Source organism: Diadema antillarum, unplaced genomic scaffold (genome assembly GCF_040938485.1).
Source record: "Diadema antillarum isolate AM-2024a unplaced genomic scaffold, OU_Dant_1.0 seq00000674_RagTag, whole genome shotgun sequence".
Taxonomy (NCBI): domain Eukaryota; kingdom Metazoa; phylum Echinodermata; class Echinoidea; order Diadematoida; family Diadematidae; genus Diadema; species Diadema antillarum.
The window spans coordinates 2,275,639-2,294,440 of NW_027271580.1; the positions used below are offsets into that span (position 1 = coordinate 2,275,639).

At 37.5% G+C, this 18,802-nt stretch overlaps 1 protein-coding gene across 1 annotated transcript; it reads right to left on the reverse strand.

Annotated features, from left to right (window-relative positions):
- Positions 1-1,521: 1,521 nt before the first annotated feature.
- On the reverse strand, positions 1,522-17,584 carry LOC139736960 (uncharacterized). The gene is made up of 13 exons (XM_071647634.1): positions 17,530-17,584; positions 15,388-15,655; positions 14,611-14,723; positions 10,370-10,531; positions 9,729-9,872; positions 8,564-8,659; positions 7,119-7,586; positions 6,196-6,384; positions 5,483-5,686; positions 4,112-4,187; positions 3,311-3,469; positions 2,527-2,667; positions 1,522-1,590 (listed from the first exon to the last, which is right to left on the reverse strand). The coding sequence occupies exons 2-13, from the start codon at positions 15,634-15,636 to the stop codon at positions 1,522-1,524; spliced, it is 2,070 nt and encodes a 689-aa protein (XP_071503735.1). The 5' UTR covers positions 15,637-15,655; positions 17,530-17,584.
- Between the last annotated feature and the right edge of the window lie 1,218 nt (positions 17,585-18,802).

The window sequence follows — 18,802 nt, forward strand, 5'->3', positions numbered from 1 at the left end:
CTGCATTTTTCACAAAATATATACACCGTAACAAAAAAAATTTCCATACAATATCTAACATATAATCAATATAAATATAATCATAAATAATGTACCAATTTTATAATGAAATATTGTATAGGTGAATTATTATCAAACAAAAACAATTGGAAAATCATGATTATTCACTCGAATTAATACAACAAAAATGCAGGAGATCGTCATCTTAAGCTGAAGCTCGAATTTGATGACGGCCTCTGGAAAAGCATATGGCTTATACTTCATTACATATCATTTATTACATATTAAACTACTAATAATTCAAAACATATTAAAGGTCCTGTTTACCTTTGGGAACAGTGATTTAAAAAATCTATAAAAGATATGACATTTAATGCATATGTGTTGGTCTGTTGTACCACAAAACATCCTATCATAAACAATTTTCGCAATAAAGCCTAAAAAATAAGCAAATATCTGTATTTTTTTCAATATACTCTAACTGTAGACAGTTTAGTCTAGAAACATTTTTATTATAACTATTGTTCACATTTTGTATATTTAACAATACTTAACATCAATTTTATAGATTCAAATTTTTGCAGTGGTTGTTTCTATCCCTAACTCACATTTCAGAACTATTTTAAAGCACTAATGCTGGGTTTTTGTTTCATCTGCAAATAGTAAATTATGCCTTTAACATATTTCAAGAGCAACTGAGGGCAACCAAGCAATGGATGAGCTTTGGTTCACTGCCACAAGCTAGATGTGATTTTATTTCTAAATTGACCTAACAGCTTCAGGAATGCATCCAAATATCTGTGTGTATTCAGATATCACGTATCTGTGAATTAATCGTACAGTGGTCATGCAGGATACTCAAACGCAAATCAGCACCACAATTGACAGCAAAGCACGAGTTGATCACAACATGTGTATATTATACAAAAATTTATAGGGCCAGGGTGCTCATTGAATGTTTCCATAGTGAAGACAAAACAAGCAGTGTGAACAGTTCTGCAAGAGAGTGTTGCGTGGATGTGGGACCCTTAGCTGAGCATTATTTCGAACTAAATTGATACTAGTGTTTCATATTGATATAAGTTATGAAAGGTACGAAGGGCATGACCATATTGACAGTATCAGTGAGTGAAAATCTCTTTATGGTAGAACCACACTTTATAAGCAAATTATGCTCAGTTCTACGTTTCTAACATTGAGGGAATACAGCTCACTTGACTGGTATACCACACCAGTGTCAAATACACTTCACAAGGTGCTATACACTCTGCCTGGCATTGCACACAAATAAAAACACGCATGTAAACATTTCCTGCACTCACAACTGTGGATATACAAAGGTCCTCATTCTAAGACATTATTTCATTTGGCTCCTCAAGGTTTCCATGGGCGCCCTACACAAGGCTCATCTATTCTCCATTCCTTCCTCCGATAGATGCTTCAACCAGGAGAGCAGTCCTGCTAGATGGAGGGTGCCCTCATCTCCCAAAGCTGGATGATTCTTAGAGACTGGAATCAATCTCATTTGAAAGTCAGGAAGTATGGAATGCCAACAAGGTACTCCACTTTGTCGACTGATAACGATCCACTCTGAAACCAACAAGGAAGCAGTTGCATCAGAACTCTTTTATCTAGAATAACTGCAATTTTGGGTACTCTATACCAGGCTTCAGCAAGACAAATGAAAAAAAAAATGTATGTAATTTGTTTCTTCCCCAAATGTTAAGTTGATATCACACTAACTTCAGAAATTCAAATTGCACATTTATTCCTTCAGTGTATACCCCTATATATCTTTAACCTTAGTCACTAGGCCAAAACAAGGGAGAATCACAACTGAGTGCAGGGCTGTAAAACAAGCCAAAATTCAGTGATGATAAAGTTCAGTGAAGAATAAGTTTCAGTATACCAACACAGTTGTATAACAAACCTATCAGTTGATAGTGTATTTCACTTAGTTTGCATCCATACCGTTAAAGTTTTCATGATCTCTTCATTCTGTGCTTCATAAACTGAAGTTCTCAAAATCAAAGGTTGTTGTTGGGTTTTTTTTTTGTTTCTTTGGTTTGTTTGTTTGTTTGTTTGGGTTTTTTTTTTTTTGGGGGGGGGGGGGGGAATGTGCAATGTCTCCCATACTTTCATGCAAAAGGACATACAAACATATTTCACACAAACATGTTTGGGCCACGTATGAGTTGATCACACCAGACACACCAGATGCCCATCTGCCAGTATATCCTTTCCGAAAATAAGGGAAATGCAATTTGTTGTCTCCTTTCTGCAGCATTGTATTTGACAATGAGATCAACAAGAAATGAATGGTAACCATGATGTTTAAGAAATATGAATGTGTGCAGGCAGAACATGCTTTTTTGGTACTATCATCAATACAATGATTATGCATAATAGGGGAAACATATTTGTCGCATGTTCATTTTTATATAAAAGGTTTGTGTGTCTTTCCATCACAATTTCATGCACACAAACACATTACAATGTCAGGAAAAACTCTATTTCTCATCTTACCTTGCCCATGCCATCAATGACGCTGTTAAAGAGACTGTTGCTGGAGGCTATGTCCTTTTCCAGTGCTGTTGCCAGCAGCTCCCTGAAAGAGTCTAGGCTTATGCACCCAGTCTGTTGCCGATCTAATGTTGAAAAGAGAACCTGGGCAAAAGAAAACAATACGCACAATATCACAATAAAGCAGATCACAGTGAGCCTCAGCAAATATGGGTAACCAAATAAAGAGATGTAAACACACAAATGATTCACTATCCCTTTACCTTTCCATAAGGTACAAACTTACATGCACAAAGCAGATATTCAACCTGACCAGCAATGTAAACACACTTTGTTTCTACTGATATGCATTTTGACTTCTCTGCTGGGGTAGAAAATGAACAGATCAAAGAATGATTGCAGCATCAATGGTCAAAAGTAGTAGTCTGACAATAGAGGTCCATCTGAGAAAATTTACAGCCAACTTTTAATGTAAATAGCATAAACGAGTATTTATGGAGCTATATAAAATTTTTTAAAAAGTAGAAGGAAAAGGAGAATATGATTACGACAATAATAAGAATAATAATAGTGATAATAATGATAATGATGATGATGATAATAATAATAATAATAATAATAATAATAATAACAATAATAATAACAATAATAATAATGATAATAATAATAATAATGTCACTAATAAAATTAATCATGACAAAAAGTAGAACAATAACAATAATAAATATCATGATAATAAAAAGATGAATACCACGAAGAAAGGAAAAAAAGAAGCCAAAATACTCACCACAAAATGAGTAATCTCCTGTTGGAGTTTGGAAAGATTGAGCTTTTCAAAGGCATCCCTCATAGGTCCTGTGAGCTTGGCTAGTCTCTCACACAGACAGCTAATGGTCACAAACTCCTCCAGCCCAAAGAATGTACTTGCACTAACCAGATCATAGGCCTGAAAGGAATATAAAACTCGGTGAGAATACATTTTTTTGGTTATGACAAGGATTAATCTGAGCAAGTATCAATCAAATCTAGAAGTTCAAGTCTGCAAATTTTCTAGAGTTTCACATGATTCAATTTGTGCACGGTGAATTGTTTCATAATAATGTGTGTCCAATCTAAGATCAGAATGATTGCAGTTTGGGGGATATGAGAACCTTTGGATTTCTTTTAGACTTTCTTGTACTCCCTACATCTTCTGGTCACTTAAGTATTATCTTCGATCCTCAAAGCTTCTCTATGATGATGAATTAAGTCTCGCTGTATGTTCAGCAGATGAACTATTCATGTCCAGCTGTAACCTTCAGAATTTCGGTTCTGAGACTCCTCACAGTGCCACACAAATGGCAGTTGGTATCTCTCTTGAAAACTTGAATCTACATCAGACTGAAAATTCACATGGATATCATGTGTAATACAAATACTGGCACTGAAAACTCACATGCATGCCCCTCGGAAATTGTCTTCAAAGAAAAGTCAAGGAGAAACTAGTGAAAAAGAGATATATATACATATCTTTTATTCAGTTGGAGAAAATTTAACCTGAAAATGAAAGTATAATGGCAATGCTTGAGCAATGTGTTTAACACCTTACCTCCTTGATGTATCTCTGTTGGGATCTTGATAAATTCTGTGGGAAGGTGGTTTCCAGCTCCTTGAAAGTGATGTGTCTAAATGGGTATAGAATGAAAGAGGCACAGAATGGATACCAAGTACATTACAGGTAAAGTTTGGCGGCATGGTAAAAGAACACTATAGAAAATAATACAGTGGACCTCTGTTACAACAAAGTCCTGGGGACTGGCAGTTTTCTTTTGTTATATCAAAATTTTATTATAACCAAAGAAATACACAATAAAAAAACAACAACATAGAGCGGATAATGTTTCGGCCCAAAGTTTTACTTTTTTACCCTGTTTCATAAAGCTGTTCGTAAAGTTACGAACAACTTACGAGCGACTGGTGATCAGTTCTTGTGCCGAATTATGGAAATTCTGATAAGTATAGCACATCAGAACTTATCACCAGTCGCTTGTAAGTTGTTCGTAACTTTACGAACAGCTTTATGAAATAGGGCCCAGGAATTTTGTTATAACCATGTTCATTATAATGGGAGTGCACTATAATGCTATAAAAAAGTAAGAAAAATATTTGATGTCTTTGAGAGGCCTTGCAAACAATTTGCAATGCAAATAATCATGATGTCAATGTTCCCTTTCCCCTCCCTCTTCTAATTCTTTAGATCCAACTGACACATTCATAGAAGTTCAAATATGTAAAAATTTTATCAGTTATTAGAGGCGCAAATCTTGCACTTTGGTAATGAGCCTCCTAAACATTTATACTCATGAAAAAAGAGAGGTAACACATTTTAATGGCAGCAAACAATACATTCTTGGTAAGGAAACATACATTACACAGAAAAAAAGATGATATGCTACATTTGATATCATTTGCACAGAGACTATTAACTGCCTGGCAGAGGTAGAATGGTGGGATGATGGAATAAAACAAGAGAAATCCTTTCCTGTCAGTGTCTGGGACAATCTTACCTCTAGTCATTCTACCACTTGTTGCATAACAAGGTGCAATTGGCACCAACCACTAGCACACCAACATACTCATATCACAATGATACATACTCAAGAGTTGAACAGAAGAACGGGATTAGACATGTGGCTTGGATTTCTCAATCATGGTCAAGTATACCTGTAATTATTCAAATTCATGAAATTCTGACGTCGAGATGTTTTTCATGCAACTGATTGACAAATTGCCCCACATCAACGTAAATAAGCACTGAATTGATCAATTCAGTGCTTATTTACGTCGATGAAGGGCAATTTGTCAAACAGTTGCATACCTGTAATTGTTGTTCTTTTCTTTCTTTCTTTTTTATACACAATGGGGCTCAGATATACTTTGAGAGAAGTATGGTGGCTGTTAGTGAAACACTGACACTGACCCATCTTTATCTGCATCCAGCTTGGTGAATCTGATGGCAAGCTCATCTCGCTTCTCAGCTGTGATGTTGAGGTGGAGGTCAGCCGACATGAGAGGGTTGGGGGACGGTGGCTTCGGAGTGACCGACTGCCTGGTGATTGGCCTCAGGAGGCTGCCATCCTCTAGGGGCTCATCAATGTCCATCTCAGAGTCCGGCCTGGGCAGACTGGACATACACATAGAATGTGTTCATTTCGGTTAATATAAGACTGTTGTCATGTAAACATCAATTGTTTTACACTTTTGTATTCTGCACTAATATGACAAGGAACACAACAGATAAAACTCATGTTCCTTTTCTATTTCCCAAGGACATATGCATTCCATTTGTGTGTCACATGCTGCCAACGCTACCATGACTACTATTACAAAAACTACATTTGATCATGTGAAGCACAATGATGCATTTCCCAAATTATATGCATTATAGGCATTATATGGCCATGGGACATGTACAACTTGGTACAGTAAACTTACCACACAAGTAAGGGGTGTTTTTTTTTGGTGGTGGTGGTGGTGGTTATATTATTAAGTTTAGACAAGCCCCTTAAACATTAGACTTAGGTCACAATGCCCATTTGGATCCTTTGAGTAAGAAACTATTTAGACTAAAGATACAAGAATAGAGTTATAGGAACATGATGGGTCACTGGCAATAAACTGTCACAAGTGTACCTGACATCATTATCAGGATCTCCCAGATTTTCTACAATTTCTGTTTCTCCCACAGTATCTTCAGGACAATCTGATGCTTGCATGCCAGCTTGGTCGTCCATCTCCAGCTCCATTTTGTTGTCCTCTTCCTCCATCTTGTTTTCTTCTCCTTCTCCTTCTTTTCCTCCTTCTTCCTTGCCCTCAGTCATTCTGGAGGAACAGTGATACAGGCATGCAATCAACTCTTCACTGCCATTTAGTTTAATCACTTTCAGTCTTATCCACTCGGTGTTTACTACTCATTTTTCCCCCAACTCTCAACTCAATCACGAATCAACATACGCCTTCACCTTTTTCTCGTCCTACTCATTAATCATAACCTTAGTCCACCATAACGAGTCTTTGTGACCCAAGAAGATGAATAGAATTGTATCAAAAGGGGAAAAGACTTGATGGTATTTTACCAAGGATTTGGAATTGAGGCAATACATAATTCTTTGCCAAGCAGATTAAGAATCTACAAAAAGAATATTTCAGGACTTAGGATGTTTTAAGTAATACATCTAGAAATGAAAGGGATTTGCATGATTTTTTATAAATATTTTATTTCTTATGACTTGACAACAAAGAACTATGATTTTTGGTAGGCATCAACAAAAGCGGCTTTGAAAGAAAAAAACAACAGGATCATTTCATATTCTGCTGAAGCAACATAACATGGAGTGGAAAGAAAAACAACTCAACACAAAATGGCTATTATCAGGAAGATAGAAGTGAGCATAATCCTCACAGAGTAACACTGAATATTTCTTGAGACTTTCTTGGCAGTAGCTTTGTTTTGATCTGTTGCTGTCATGAATTCAATAATGATATAGATTTCATGTAACTGCTGACATATGAAGATTTGTAAAGACAAAATCCTTTGTCAGACATTCTTTGGATACCTTGTTCTTTCCTCCTCCACAGAGCTTTCCTTGTCACTACCAGACTTAGGCTTCACATTGCCACATTTCTTGGCTTTTTCAGTCTTTTTGTTATCACCACTTGTCTTCCTGGTCTGTGTCCTGTGACCTTTGTCCTCCGATGGCTGCCTCTCTGCTCTAGGACCTCTGGCAATGGACCCATCGTACGTACTGACTCCCGAATCGTATTGCTGTGCTGGCGCTCTACTGGCTCTGAGTTTTACCGGTGAACGATGCACGATGGGGGGTATATGGTGTGGATCATCTTCTGACCGATGCTCTACTCTGTGTTTGGCCCCCGGTGGCGCTGTTACGCTGGTTCTCTTGGAAGGTTTTGACTCGTGCGTCGTCACGGTGATGTTGTGAATGGTGGGCGCAGAACTTGGAAGAGCGGCTTCTGTCTTGATTCTCTCCTGCCACTTGAGCTTACGAATGACAGTACTGTGGGAACTGATGGCAGGAAATCAAAACTGATTACCATTAAAATCGACACTTAAATAGTTTATCCAATCTCTCTGAAAACAGTTGGTTTCCAGTTCTTGAGTGATTATCTTGGGGAGACATTTTAAAATAAACAATTTACACTACCAACAGATATATCATAGAACATTCCATTCATAGGAGCTAGAGTACAAACTTTAATGAGAGATTTTGCTAGGGAAGGAATCTACAGCAGCTTTGAGGAAATTCATTGGTCAAGTTTATCCCACTGTACAGGTAATAAGTGTGATTGTCCAGGTGGAGCGTGTAAAGAGTGTAGATCTACTTTTGTACAACCATCTTGAGTAAATGCTATCGAGGTATTTCTATGTGCTAATTCATTGCAAGTTAAAAGAATGGGATTATCAAAAGCATCACATCCCTTATGAAAAGACAAACTACCTTGGTTCAGGATTAAAGATCCAACAGGCCAGAAAGAAACATTTATAAAAAGTTCTCAAGGTATGTGTTTATGCTCTTCAAGCCCCCAAACTATTTGAGGAATACAATATAAAGATAATGTATGGATACATAATTGGGTTTGTGAAATTATTCTTTTCTCCAATGTGCATGAGGTTCAACCCGTACCCACTTACAACCAATGGAAAAATTTGAATCAGTATAATCAGTGTTAAGTATTGTTATACATACAAAATGTAATCAATGTTAAGTATTGTTGTATATACAAAATGTGAAAAATCATTATAATAAAAATGTTTCAAGACTAAACCGTCTACAGTTACGGTTTATTGAGAAAAATGGTGATATCTCTTTATAGTTCAAACTTGATTGCAAATTTGTTAATATGGTAGGATGTTTTGTGATACAACTGACCTACACATATGCATCAAATGTGATAACGCAAACATTTCATAAATTACTGCTCCCAATGGTAAACTGTCCCTTTCAGGGGTGACTAGACTAAATTAGTAAATCTGACCACTCACTCAGGTAGTGTGATCCCACGTCCAAGATAGATCTCTTGGGCTTCTGTCGGGAGAACAGCGTGCCGGATTTTATCCGTCTCCTCCTTGTAGTCTAACCTAATGTAAAGATGGACATGGAATACATCATGACTAGCTGGCAGTACACTCTACAAAAGGAAACCAACAGCAGATGCTGTAAAACTAGAAATGTTCGCGTGCATTTTAATATCGCGAGAGCCAAGATTCGCAAAATTAAAATGCACGCGAAAGTTCTTGTTTGCACTACATGTATTGAATGCCAGTGGCAATTTGCAAAAATTTCACGCCGCGCAAAAATCTTGCTTTACAGTAGCTCCATTGATAGAGGCATACTTCTGAGAGAAGACGACAGGTCTCTGAGACAACCTGCAGACAAAAAGCAGCCAACAACAGCAACAACAAGAAAAATAAATAAAATACACCCTTTGCTCTACCAGATATACCTCCACACATACTCTTCAAAACTGCATAATTATGTGTAAAATGTGCAGGCTCCCTGTTTGAATAGCAAGAACTGCTACTGTGCATGTCAAGCAGCACACACACCTGGGTTACTGTACTTTGTGAACAGAGTCCAAGGTGTGTATTACTAACTAATTAGTTCCCATAATTGGATGTCATTCAGAGGGATAGCTCAGCAGATACATCAAAAACTACATAATTTTAGAAATGCTTCACCCATATCAAAAACATACTGGCATTGAACAAGTCTTAATAATAATAATACATACAATTTCTATAGCGCCATTTTCCACTCTGATTAAATGCTCACGGCGCTTTACACCAAAGCAAAAAGACTGAAAATACATACACCATAAAATAAGAAGATGAAAAAGAAGATATGAAAGTCTGTCTTCAAAATGCATTGTAAAAAAAAATAGAATTTTAGATTTCTCCTAAAAGATGTTATGGAGCTTGAGTCTTTCAGCTCAAGTGGAAGTGAATTCCACAGTGTTAGTCCAGCATGAGTGAAAGCTCATTCCCCCAAGATTTCCTAGAAAGCGGAATATAAGTCTCCAAATTGTGAAGTAGGTCCCTCACTTGGATAATACATTTGGTATCTCCTATATGAGCCGACCTATAGATATTCAGTCCGTCTCCTGCCCCCCCCCCCCCCCCCCCCCCCCCCACACACACCCATACTTACTTGCTGGACATTTCAGGGGTCCTGCCACCAACATGTAGGTCGCTATAGAGCTGTCTATGTACAGGCTGCATCATGCGACGTTTCTGGCCCCGTATGTTGGTTAGACGCTCCTTCTCCGCAAGAAACTTCTCTGGCAGTGTCTGGCTTCTGGAAGGAAGCATTGTCAGCAACACAATGAAAGAGGTAAAATACATATGGACTTTGTAATTCCACACTGTTTTAGAGTGGCAGATGGTTTAGGAACTCCATGCCGTGTTTGATGGCTTGGTTGAGAGAACCTGTGAACCATTCATTCTGAATACTGGATAACAGATATTAGGAATGAAAATGCCAATCAAAAGCTGCATTTGGCAGACCACCGTAACATACACAAACTACAACACTGACCTAATAACCATGCAATCTAACCTTAGCTGACACGAAAATGAGTACACATGTGTTTACGTGGAATAGTTTGTGCAAAGTGTAATCATGGAATCATTGGATTTCTTTTGATCAAGACAATTTCAGGCTGCAAGCAATTTTTGCTTTAACCTCTGCTGACAGGGCCTCTCTGTGATGCAATCTTCAGTATATGATGATTGTAACATCATTGAAATGAAACAGGTCCCTTCTCTCCGAGGCTATTGGTGTAGACTTACTCTGGCATAGGTCCATCTCCCTCCTGTGCGTTGGCCCAGAGGAATGGCTCGGTGTGGACTGCAACAACCCTCTTTTTGTTCAAGGGACTGGAGAAGGATTTGGATTGACGGGAGGAATCTTTCTTCTTCTGGATTGGGACTGCTCTCATGATCACTGAGGATCTGTGTAGGCGAGGACATTAGATATCAGCAAAGTTCAATACTAGGATTTCATATTTCATACAAGAGCATATAATATGTACAATGTAGACTAAATAGTCAACTGCCAAATTCTTCTGATGATATCGCTGTTAGATGTTCCTCCAAACTGGTAAATGGAGACCGATAATCAACCAATCATTATGTTTCACGGTGCATAAGTATAAAAAAAAATATCAAGTCAAAATGCAAAGTCTCATCTGACAAAACACTGTCCATAGCAAAATTGGTTTAAATAGCTCTTGGTTGCATTGCATGATAAAAACAAGCATTTGAATAACATTCTAGTCGCATCCTACAGCTCCCATTCACTTGTATCCTTATGAGAACACATCTGAGAGCAGCTGTGTAGATTTACAATGTATCTTGGGGTGTTATAAATATAACACTACCAAACAAGATTTGTTACAAAGTATGAGTGCATGTTTGTGAGAGCGGGGAAAAATGATCTTGCATTTGCATAGAAGTATTTTGCTAATACACTGTAATAATTCATTGTTGTATAATGTGAATATCATTAGTGGTATCTAGAAATGTTCCCCCATGGTGTGTACATGTAGATAAGCATGGGAAGGGGGAGGGAGTACAATCATGAAATTAATTTCATACAATTTATTCCTCTGCATACTTGAGAAAATATCTATCATGGCAACCATGTTAACACAATGTACAGTTTGAGGGTGTTTTCCCATTTTCTGTCTGAAACAATTATGTATTTAATCGCTCTGTGTATTCCTTTGACTGAAATCCATCGATATATTCCTAAAAGTTAATATATAAGACTATCAACTTTGACTCTGATAGTGCACATCAATTGATATGTACATCAGATAATACTAATGTAAAAGTCAGCCATCATGCACCAATCTGAGCGTCTGTGGTTGCTGCCATAAACACTGACAACCTTGCAATATTGATTGCCCTCCATCCGGAGTCAATCCCATTCTGCTCCCTGCTTACATGCAACACTTCGTAAAAGCACCTAGAGTTTCATGTCTACATCCATCTACAAGAATTTTTTCACAAATGTCTGATGTTTTACATGACGCAAACATGAAGATCTGTAGATTCTGTAACTGAAAAAGAACATTGTAGTTACAGCCTATAGCTTTTAATATATCCTGCCTTACACAAACTTTAACAATGTACATGCAAATGTAAACTACTATATCTGTATACACAATCTGTCTCCAACAAGACAAAATGTTTTGCAAATGTTGGTTCTCCCACATACAAACGAAGGTCTGCGGTTGTTACTGTAGATACTGAAAGACCTTGTGATATTGATTATCTTGTGCACTGTATGTTTGACTTGTTGTAAACTTTCAACAGTGCAAGCTCAGAAATGCTTGACATAGGATCTGGTAATCTTGATGTACAAATGATAACAAATGATAGGAAAATGTTCCTGACACAACAGATATATTGTTTACTAGCCCTTGCACGAACGTTGCATTATTCACGCAAACTCACAGAAGGCGTATCCTGTCAATTGTAGTCAACTCTGAGAAAGTATTGATTTTTTTCTCCTGTGTTATGCAGGACTAGTCTAAAGCTCCAAGTCCCAACAAAGAATTTGCTGAAGTATTATGAGTATTCACTGGTAAAAACCAAGAGTGATCAGATAACTAAAACCTGATGAAACAACACTTCTTAGATAACAGAGTAATATACTATTAACTTTTATTAAATGCCTACTATACAAGTATCTTAATTTTCCAAAGTTTGATTTTGCAATGGATTTGCAGGTAAAAATGAGCCATATAATTACTAGACACCAGATTTTCAAAGAAAGGAATTATTACAAACACACACTCTTAAACTTTAACCTGTTGAGGACGGACTGATTTTGCTATAACATACATTTCCCATAGACACCTGCCCAAGTATTCTTGGGACTAGTCATCAACGGGTTAATGGTTGAAGCAGCTGCAGGAAAGCAACATACTACATTTTCATTCTGTAGTGAAAGACTAAGAGACATCATGCTGGCAGAAACCCTAAGCAAAATCATATTAATAAAATTTGATTGTCAATCAGTTGACTAATTATGATAGCCATTTATACAAATATCAGCAGTCTACATGAAAGTGCTAAGGTCTACACTCTTTGTACATGAAAGTGCCAAAACGAAGTACAAATGGTACACTGTGTAGGTGAAGTGATTTGGGTTCACTGATATCCAGCCTGTTACAGAGGAAGTATGTGTTCAATAAAGAACATTTGATCATCTCTATTCAATTTACAGTAAAGATTACATGTGTACTCTCTAAAATTTGTCTTCATAATGTACATACATACACACTTTATTATCAAAAGCAGACTGTTTGATGTGCCAAGCATTATGGTGATGTATTTCAGAAAAATTTCATTGTGATCAACATAACTTATCTACAATCTAAGACATTAATGCCCAATTGCCCCCCCCCCCCCAAAAAAAAAGAAAAAGGTAAAAATGTTATTTTGCAATTGTGATGATACCCTGCTACTTCAACTCATATAATAATTTTTATCATTACTCACACATGCTCTACTTTAATGATCACCTTTATCATGATGAAATACCACTGTTCGTCATGGGAAAAAAGTAACACACTGGTGTCAATAAACTCGTAACAAATTGTAACAACATGGTTTTTGTTCCCTCAATGCAATACAAATCTTCAATAAAAGAAGAAGAAAGAAATGAAGGGTTTCAGACATGCCCCGATACATCCCTTTTTTATCTACACCATGCAAGTAGGTTACAGTCTGGCAGATAAAGGGCAGGAGTCACTGCTATGTTTAATGAGAGGGGGTGTTATATAATGCCTGGAGTGGTGACAATATCCTCTGTTTGGAGTCTATTGTCCTGCCTCCTCTTCAGTGAATGAAGCGTGGAGAGTCTGTCAATACTGCGGATGGCTAATGAATGGCGATTTGATACAGAAACCTGCCCCCTGTAAGATGGTACAGTCATTCGGATTGACTGCTAATGTAGATTCCATGGCACATCTCGCTAAAAACAAATGTTTGCTTTTACGCTAAAGGTATTCACTAATGTGTTTAACTACTTGTGATATTTCCTGAGAACTAACAAGGATCTCTTAAAGTATCAGAAAGAAAGAGAGAGAGAGGGAGAGGGAGACTTGGAATGGATGTTGCATTCAGTCCAATCTCATAACTTTGAGGTATTCATACCAATTACAGTGTATAGTGCAACAATACTGTAAATGTTGAAATATTTGCAGTATGTTAATTTTCACATATTTTGCAATAATTTTGGCGAGCGCATATTTCACAATAATTTTGGCCAGCACAAATTCTAAAGCCTGCTAAAATATCTTTGCGATTGTCTTTGCAAATTTTAAACTTGTTGAATCGTGTGCATCGATCATGCAGTGCGAATTCAAGAACCCGCGAATATCTTTTTGAGCAGCTCAGTGCAAAAAATATCAATGTTTACAGTACTCAAGACAGATTCGTAATCAAAGAATTCTCACCCATCTTTGTCAACAGAGAATATTGAACGCTTCATGCTAAATATTTCTGTGCTGTCAGGGCTGGATACTTTTCCACTGTCTAAGTGTTCTTCATCATCTTGTTCCATTGTTTAGGTTGTAGTGCCACATTCATAATCACTATCATTATATTTCTACTGGAGTACAAGCAGCAGTGATATTGTTGTTGGCATCTCCTGTCACAAATGTCATCAATATCAGTGCTTCCATAATCATCACTATTCTTACACCTTATATGACTATTATCAGTATTCATAACAATAGTTTTCTGAGTATCATAATTAATTTGGAGTACATTTTTCTTATTAATATACTTTATCCTTATCCCTAAATTTATGAAACATATTGAAAAGCTACCTAGTTTACATGTAAACTCAAATACAACTGAAACAAGCAGATTGCATGCGTTCTTTCCATACAATAGTATGCAACCAAAAATACACCAGTTGCACATCATATACAACTGTAATAGACAGTATAGATAGACATGACTTACACTGAACACGACATTTGAAGTATGTGTAGGAAAGAGAAATGGATTACCTGAAGTTTGATGTCTGATAGGGGAGTGGAGTTTTGATTTGGAACCTCTCTGCCACCTCATCTCGATCTGGGTCTGGTCTAGGGCCATTTCTGGCATACCTAGATTTCCTCACCTAGCACCATGATGAACAAGAGGAAAGTACAAGATTTGGACATAAAACAAAATTTGTGAAACACCATGAGGTGCAGTCTTACGTAATGCAGTATGACAGTGTACAATACACTAGCAGCCTTCTGCATATGTAATGGCATGGGTAGCAAAGAATATGAACACGGTTTCAAGTTAAGAATATTGCAAAAGAATTGCTTCAAAGTATTGCTTTATTGTATAGTTTTTATATAGCATTCTCTTTATAAGGAGACATATTTTGACATCTCACAATATCCTCATTCAATCTTTTTTCACTTGGGAATTTTCAATTTTGATTTTGCTAAGTATTTGCCAGATTGTGACTGCTGTATACACTGTATCACTCATAAACAAATACTGTAAAAGTGGAAATTTTCGCGGTGTTCAAATTTTCGCGCATTTCGCGCAACCAGAAACTAGCGCGAAAATAAAAGCACGCTAATATTTTTGCTTGCCATATGTGCCTGTGCGTGATGTCTTGATTCCGCGGAATTAAAAACACGCGAAATTCTTCCGACCCGGCCAAGCGCGAAAAATTAGTCACGCAAAAATATCCACTTTTACAGTACCACAATAAGTACCTTGAAGGCCCAAGATTCATTTCCATTAAAGTACTTATCAATGATTTTAAGAAAACTTGATTGTACCGCTGGAAGACTGGGTTTGAGAGCATGATCCTGGTCCCTCCCACGAACTGGTACAACCTCCTCCCGCGAATTGATAAGTCTAGGCAGTTCTATTGATGCCTTGCTGCTAGATGCCAGAGATTCCACCTCCTTGGTGGGGGAAGCTGGGTTGTTGTCCGGGAGGGGTGGATTAGCTGATGTAGCACTGATCAGAGGGAAGGCTTGCTTATTTGGATCCACAGTCATGACATTACCATCTGTTCTTCTCATTTTCATCAAAAGCAGCAATCTGCAGATTAAAAAAAAAATGATAACACTTCAGAGATGTAGTTTACATTATTATAATCATTTAAATATTAATTAAAGGAAAATTAAAATGAATAAATTGTTGACAGACAATTCATCACTGTAGAGGTCAAATATCTGGTAGGGCATTCAATTAAGTAGCACATTCATCATTACGGGGTTTTTTTAACAAAAAGTCTCTCTATTTTTTATCTTTTTTTTGGTAGATATCCTCTTGAAATTCTTCCATCAAGATGTTTTCATTGCAACTGATTGACAAATTGCCCATCTCCACGTTTTTTTACGTCAATGTAAAGCAATTTGTCAATCAGTTGCACAGATACAATCTCACTTGACTCTACCAGAACAAAATGCTGCTTGGTATCAATGAGGATACACTCCTAAAAATTTATTTCAAAACATATTATATCAAACCAGATGCCATGTGACTGTTTACCTACATTTTAATTACTCTATTCAGTTTAAGAGAGCAATTAAGTTTGATTTCTTCAATATGACAGAATACTTATTTCATAATGCCACAGCATATCAACTATGCATAACTATTCAGATTCTAACAAAGTTGAACCTTGAAGACAATATTGCCTCTGTCCCTCAACTAATCTCCTACAAATTCATGCAAGTAATTCAATGTTTATTAGAAATATATGTACAACTATATGATAGAATGGTTATTACATGAGACATGTTTGAGGCAGTTGGTGCAGTGGAACCTTACATATCTGCTTGGATACTAAATCGCATTAACCCTATTGGGTCACAGCTCTAACCTAACAGAAAATCTACACACTGAAAAACCTTTAAGATGTGAGTGAAACACAATCAGACAACTTCTTTCATAAATTCAAGAGTACACAAATCCAAAGCACAAGAGGACAGGGTAAAAAGTTGCATATTTTTAGATCGCATACACCAGGAGTCTACACACACACACACACACAAATTGCTCTACATGCGCATTAGCAAACCCTCGAATAGTTTAGCAAAAAAAACTTGATAGATGCACCATACTTTATAAATGTCTGTCTAACATGTATGACCATTGTTTTTTATACAGCTCTGAAATTGGTTTATTTGTAATGATTATATGAACCCATCAAGTTCAAGTTTGATGCCACCCCACCTGGCTGTAGCACTGTCTATGACCCAGCTTACTTCAAGATGACCAAATCTGGATCTAAATATCATAGAGTTTTAAGCCTGCTTTCAGAATCATCCACCATAGTTATCCATAGGTATCATTCTTTTGACTTATAATTTGAGAATTCATCTCAAGGAATATTCACCTTCAACAAGAGTTGCAGCACCTAATTAATATGTCCAGGACCATAGTTTAACACAGTCGAGTTAGTACCAGTACCTTACAGGTGTGATCCATTTTTGTTTTGTTTCTGGCAATTTATTTTTCCCCTGGATCTTGATAGCATATCCTGCATTTAATTTATGAATAATTGGCATAGAATGAATGTCAGCACCACCACTATCGCTGAAAAGCGCTGCCGCGGCCGTGGTGTTCATTGCTACTGTACTGGTGACTGGTGTTATCTCAGCAGTCAGTTACGAACTGCCAACACCTGTTTGATTTCTTATGTGTCAGGCGCTCTGGATAATTAAATATTAGTAATATTCAAAGTTGAGGTCGAAGGATACATGGACACTTTAACCAGGGAGGTGGGAAACTCACAACTACGTATTTGTATGACGACGTATCAGTATTTCTGGGTGGGCAACGCGACGTTCGTTGCACACTTTCTCGATCTCCACAACATAGAATCTAGTCATGGTCGGTACACACATGGGACTAAGTGCCTTGCGATGTTGACACTCGACATCATTCATGGTAACTATTAAACTTACCAACTTAAATAACGACCGAGCTTTATCCTCGATATGAACCTGGTTAGAAACCATTTCTCAACGGTGGTAGTGACTACTCATCCAACAATGACATTGTGTGTGATCATCACGCAGCCCACACCGCAGCAATAAGCGGGACTAGAAATAAATATGGATCTGCTGAGTATCCGATTAGGCATTCGCTAGACTACGTGAACAATAAATAGTGGACTTCTCCACTAAGTCCATGATTTATCCCTTCAGTGTGTACAACTACTATCGTCACTATGTGATTGTGGTTAGCGGCAACGCTTGAGTCTCCACTGCACTCACTTTGATCTGCTAATGCGATCAGCCGTACGATTTATCATGCCATGTTGTCAAACTTCGTCATGCATTTGTGGGCCTGTGTTGTGTACAAAGTGAAGTTCGCTTTCGCGCGGCCTACACAATTGGCAGTGGCTGTATCATAGAGTTGGGCTGTATGATGTGCTCGCACGGTGTCGCGCACCTGTCTTCAAAATCAATTAAAATAGTAGTCTAATGGTGGCAGAATCGTTACCTTATCCACTACCAATATTGACTGTCGGTGATTTAATTAATGTATTTGCAATGCCGTATTTGCTACTAAATTCCGCTGCTAAGAATATTTTTGCAGCTCGGCAAAATCTATCTTATCGAGCAAGTCCGCTAGTCCGCATAGGATCGAGGAAAGCTTGGAGTGGTTGTCATGGCAACAGCGAAAGCTGGCGCTCTGGAAGCGATGTTGGAGTTCCGATGCCATACCAGTGTAGGGGCCCAGGTGTAGGTAATTTCCCGTAAAAAAATGTGTGTTAAGAATGAAACAAAGTACAAGATATCTAAAGAATCTATAATATGATGTAAATTATGAAAGACTCCCCTCCCTCTTTTCGCGTTTGATGTGGGCTATATGTTCATACTTCGCTACAGCACTCGTTGGAGAAACCAGGGAGGTGAGAGAAACATATAAACATATAGGCCGATTGTATGTAGCTTGGAAGATGTCGTGTTATAGATTCAGTACACACAGTAGACCCTTGTAATGTCTGATAATGCGCCATTTTGCCAGATTTAAATAACAGGGCTGCAATAAATTGCTATCAGCCATTCCAAACACTTTAATTCATGATAGTGCATACTTCAAGGCTTTCTCAAAATGCGTGCGTTTTGAAAAAGAGCTGCGCGTAAAACATAAAATGATATGCGTTAATTGCAATGTTCGACGTCCGCCTGTTGCATGTACATGGGGAGGGGGTATTATATCCGTCGGGAA